This window comes from Austrofundulus limnaeus, unplaced genomic scaffold (genome assembly GCF_001266775.1).
Source record: "Austrofundulus limnaeus strain Quisiro unplaced genomic scaffold, Austrofundulus_limnaeus-1.0 Scaffold3, whole genome shotgun sequence".
Lineage (NCBI taxonomy): Eukaryota > Metazoa > Chordata > Actinopteri > Cyprinodontiformes > Rivulidae > Austrofundulus > Austrofundulus limnaeus.
In genome coordinates this window covers 4,824,214-4,829,842 of record NW_013952405.1, presented here as the reverse complement: position 1 = coordinate 4,829,842, position 5,629 = coordinate 4,824,214, and the positions used below count along the sequence as shown (strand labels likewise).

Below are 5,629 nucleotides of genomic sequence, written 5' to 3'. Positions count from 1 at the left end.
TTATTACAGTACCATAAAATGCTCTTAAACTATGAAATGTTTCTCATGAGTGTACACCAGTTTGTGCTTTGCCTTTTTAAGGAGCTGTTGCTGTTTAGCTTTAGCCTCCCAGCAGCCCATAAGCATGGACACACACACACACACACACATACACACACATACACACACACTGCACACACACTCAGACTGCACACACACTCAGCCTGCACACACACTCAGCCTGCACACACACTCAGCCTGCACACACACATCACTCTAATTGTCATAAGCCAGCAAACAAGAATCTGTAACTGGTTTCCTCAGAGCGCCTGTGGCGTTTGAAAATTACTCGTTTGAACCTCCTCGATCTTACCTTAAGCCAACCACTCCTACACATCCAAGTCTTCCAAATTGATATATGACAATATCTACTTTCGATCACGTGTCTGCGGGGCGACTTAGACGGATTGCGCGTCATCTCGCCTTCCCAAATTTTTCCCTTCTGCTGCAGCTCGAATCCAAAACATCTATCTATAGTGGCGAGCGCGAGGAGAGAGACTAAGATGTTTAACTCGGTGAATCTGGGCAACTTCTGCTCCCAGACGCGCAAAGACCGGACATCCGAGTTTGGGGACAGGACTGGCTGCGCGTCTAACATCTACCTCCCCAGCTGCACCTACTACGTTCCCGAGTTTTCCGCCGTCTCCTCGTTCCTCCCGCAGGCCCCGTCCCGGCAAATCAGCTACCCTTACTCCACGAATCTGTCCCAAGTGCAGCCGGTTCGGGAAGTTTCGTACGGCTTGGACCCTGCCGGGAAATGGCACCACAGAGGCAACTACGCGTCGTGCTACTCGGGAGAGGACCTGGTGCATAGGGACTGTCTCCCCCCATCCACCATGACAGAAATGCTCATGAAGAACGAGAGCGTGTACAGCCACCACCATCACCATCACACCCACCCCGGCTCCAATCACCCTTCCACGGGCTTCTACTCCGGCGTGGGCAAAAACAACGTCCTCCCGCAGGGTTTCGACCGCTTTTTTGAGACCGCGTACTGCGGCAGCACGGACAATCAGTCAGACAATTGTTTACAAAAAGGCGAGGCGGGGAAGCTGGAGAACGACTCCCAGCAGCAGCAACAGCAACAGCAGCAGCAGCAGCAGCAGCCGGCAGCCTCTGTACCCGGAGCTCCGGAACAGGAAAAAGACCCGGACGACGAGGAGGAACACACGAATTCAGGCTCCTGCACTTCTTCCTCCGCGGCAACCAAGGACGGGAACAAGAGCAGCCACTCGAGTAGGTACACCGAAGCTGTAAAACGGGGGGAAGGTTAAGGGGACCAGCCCGATGTTTTGTCGGTCAGATTTTATGTGGAGTTTTATAAGCATTCAAAGGATTTTATTATAACCCTACAAAGCTCTTTCTTGCAACGGGAAGAATTTTTACGATGGGGAAAGCGCTTTGAAAAAAAAAGGAAAGAAAAGGAGAGAGGGATGTTATACACAGAGAGTCTGTGAAATTTTTAGAGACAAAGCTATTGTGACAAATGTTAACTTTGATCGTGAACTTGCGTTGGGCATTTTAAAGGGATTTTCGTGTCGGGGCTGTCGTGTGTAAAAACAAATTGGGCAGAACATTGCTTTTGGCGTCTTGTGAATCATCTTGTGCGCAAAAAGACAAACTGCGAAGAGTTTTAAGCACAGAACGGTCATTTATAAACTCATATCTACCCACCCATCTATCTACCCATCTACCTATCAATACACCCATTTATCCATAGAGTTCAGCTGATGCTATATCTGCAGATGCTAAATCCCAGAAGCAGCTAAAAGAGCGTCTTATTTAAATATTTRCTGTTATTTCCCTGCACAACTTGCTCCAAGCGATTTATATTACATGCAAATACTATTAGACATAAAGTAATACATTTTACAGACCACAGYTCATATTTAGCTTCATGTAGCTCCTGCAGGGTGTGGATAATAATCTTATCTCAGACTGTTTATGCCCTCCTCCCCCTCTCTCCACAGAAACACACACACACACTCACGCGCACACATTTATAACAGTATAACAAATGTATTTCCCTGGTCACCTGTTTGATAAGGAGTTATAGGGCCACGGAGGGTCTGCACAGGCCACTGCAGACAAGGGCGATGCGTTCACTGCCAGCAGATTGTGTAAATTGTTAGTTTAGCTCCAGAGGAACGTGGCGCACATAATGCGGACGGAATACTTTTTTGTTGTTGTGTATTTACAACAGATAAACACGTACTTAGGAGGCTGCAAGTTGATATTATTTACTCCCAGGTATTTTGAATATTTAACACTCTTTATGGCTGCTTTAATCTGATAGCCTCAGCTACTTCGCCTGATGAATGCTGCATGAATTCTTAGCACCTGGCTGCACTATTTTGTTGCCATCCTTCCTTCCATTGCTACTATAATGTGTTTTGTTTTGTTTTGAACCTGGGCTCCATTTTAATTGTATTGTCTTTTATTCCCAGGCGTTCCTCGGACAAGAAAGAAGAGGTGTCCCTATTCCAAGTTTCAGATCCGAGAGCTGGAGCGGGAGTTCTTCTTCAACGTTTACATCAACAAGGAGAAAAGGCTCCAGCTCTCCCGAATGTTGAACCTCACCGACCGCCAGGTTAAAATCTGGTTCCAGAACAGAAGAATGAAAGAGAAGAAGCTGAGCAGAGATCGCCTTCAGTACTTTTCCGGAAATCCCCTGTTGTGAGCCGAGAGAGGGAGAGAGAGAAAGAGAGAGAGAGAGAGAGAGGGAGAGAGAGAGAGWGTGTGTCACACAGTCACAGTCTTGGACAAGTGGCATCAAGGCCTCTCCCTCTCTCATTAGTGAAGTCTAATCGTGGGCTTGCTTTTCTTTCCTAAAAATTTAAAAAAAATAAAAATTAAAAAAGCAGCCCATGTCAGCGAGAGTGCAATGTGAAAAATGGACAAGTGGAAGAAAAATATATAGGCCTGCATGGTGGGGATGATGTCGCCATTTTCTTATTATTGCCACCCCCTTTTCCACACGGGACGCGATGAGAAAGGCCTACAGTGGTTAGAATTAAAAAAAAAATCACCATTTATACGCTGTTCTTGAATATGTCCTTCTATTTATCTCGTTTCTGCGTTGTGTTTACTGTCCGTATAAACATATTTGTGTAGCAAACCAATCCTTATTGCGCAGACAACTTTTAGCTCTCATATACTCTGGTCTGTGTATATAGCATATCAGTATCTAATTATTTCTCGACCAGAGCATGGACAAAAAAATAAAAAATAAACAGAAATAAAAAATAAATAAAAAAGACWTGAAAATAAATATTTCCAAGCTGCATTTTTTTTCCGCCATTGACAAACTGTGACGTCCAATCTGTGAAAGTATACTCCCTGTATGTGCAGAGTAGCCTATGCAAAGTGCATTTGAAACTGTAAATATAGGCGTATGATGAATCTTTCTTTCTTTTTATTTYCCTTTCTTTTTTTTCTTTTTAGCCACCCAAATCTTTGCTGCTATTTTTTTCAGCACACTGCCCATAAAACCTTAAAATAAGCTTTAACCTCTCATTAAATTATTTGCTGAAAAAAAATAACATTGGTGCTTTAATTGATCAGAGACCGGATGAAGGGGTTTTCGGCTTGTGTATCATTATAATATCTTAATAAAAAGAAACATATAGGCAAAACTTTAACTGTGTGCTTTTTGTGCTTTTTTTTAAACAAATTTGGACTCGGCGCAGTTTTATTGATGCTTGTTAGAAATAGTTCATAAATGCTTTTATAACCCGAATCTATTGGCTTACATGGGCTACTTTACCTGCACACTTTTTGTTTTACTGTGTTAATGACCGCTACACGTCCAGGATACGGCGACAACTGCTAAACTAGTTGTTTGCCGACTTAAACTTGGCGCATTTTCTCCAGTTTTTCAGCTCATAACACCTTCTTTAAAAAATCTCTCTTCCAATGTTTGCACGCGCGTTAAACGAAGTTACAGCCCAATGCAGATCTTAGAAATGTGCAGCGCGAGAGTGCAATGATAACCCCTCTGTTTTAGTGCACACTAAATGGAATCGCCACTCTCGGAGTCTAGACACTGCCATAAAGACAGAGGCACTAAATGGCTATTTTTTTTCTCTTAATTGCACCGTCTGTTCGGGGGGAAATGGTGTCCACTTCCGCAGTAAATAGTAAACAAATAGGAGTCCGAAGGAAGATGAGGAAAAACAACCTTTTCATTTAATTTTGATTTTTAATGTTGACAGGAATTCGGCATTGTTCAAACGACTAAACCGGTTATTTTGTGTATTCGTGTGCGCGCGCCTGTGTGTTTGAGCGCCTGTGCAGTTTATTCATATATGTTTCTGCATATGCGCACGATGATTGCACGTGCGCATTAAGTACAATGTATAATTAAATGTAGTCTTTGAACTTCAATAATGTCAAGGCCTTCACCTTTAACCCGCCGCAATAAAGCGGATTCAAGGAGCCCGGAAATGTGCGCAGCAGCAGAGTGGACCAATGAGAACGAGTGGGAACAGAAAATGGAATGCGCACCGAGGTCAACTTTGACCCCACGCATTAAACTACAACAGGTAACTTTGCCAGCTTTAGCACGTCCAGTAAATACACTTTATTGTCACTTGTAAAATGTATACGTGTTCACGCATGAAGCCGTTTTAAAACGTGTTGGGAATTGAGCTGATTTGTATTCTATTAGAGAAGAAAGAAAATTATACATATGTAAGATTTTTAAAGTGAACTGTAGCTCAGATCTTGGAACACAAACATATGATCAATATTTAAAATATCATATAAATATATAAAAATATCATGTAAATATAATAGGATAATTTCCGAAAAGTCTCCTGTTGTTTTTATTTGTTTATTTAAATATTCAACAAAGGTACTTTTTGACATAAAGAAAATCTGAGTCTGAATTGAACATGGGTGATTAGTTTAAGAAAAGAAAGGAAAACAAGGAAACACTTGTTGTGCTCCCCCTTTTGCGCCTTAAAAAAATGCATTTTTACGCGCATGACTGTAACATCCAACTTATTGTGCATGTGTGAGTGCATCACCGGGGAGGACGGAGGGAGGAGGGGAAGGCGGTGTAGGGGGTGTGGTGGTGGTGGTGGTGGTGGTGGTGAGATGGGGGAGCAGCTCTGACAAAAGACGCCGCACACAAGCCGAGATCAAGGCTACAGGCAAGCCTCTCTCTCTCGCCACACCTACCAACCTTGGCCCTGGGACGGTGACGTGCGTAATTTGTAAGTTTCTCCAACACCCAACGTCACTAACAGAGAGCACTGCAGGGTCCTTCACGAATGTTGTTCATCAACCACACGGGGGCCGCGGAGTCTCCCGGCCTCTGTGCTGCTGTTGGTTTCTTCTGTACGGTGGAAGCTTTAAAAAAATAGCGTCACGTCAGAGTAGCAGCACTAGTGGTCGTGTTATCAGCACATCTCGTTTCCGGTGTTGTGGAACTGAAGTGCAGCTTTCCTCGCTGCTGGAATGCAGTCTCAGTCCGGCTCCTGCACTGTTATTACTGAGAAGTAAAATGGCGGCTTGTTTTGGCTTGACAGAGGCGGGGAGGGATCAGGAAAAAAAAAAAAAAGACACAAACTACGCTTTATTTATT

At 43.7% G+C, this 5,629-nt stretch overlaps 1 protein-coding gene across 1 annotated transcript; it reads left to right on the top strand.

Moving 5' to 3' along the window:
- The first annotated feature begins 184 nt into the window (after positions 1-184).
- hoxc11a (homeobox C11a) lies at positions 185-3,680 on the top strand. The gene is made up of 2 exons (XM_014018421.1): positions 185-1,275; positions 2,487-3,680. Exons 1-2 carry the CDS (start codon positions 543-545, stop codon positions 2,717-2,719), a joined length of 966 nt encoding a protein of 321 aa, XP_013873875.1. The 5' UTR covers positions 185-542; the 3' UTR covers positions 2,720-3,680.
- The last annotated feature ends 1,949 nt before the right edge of the window (positions 3,681-5,629 follow it).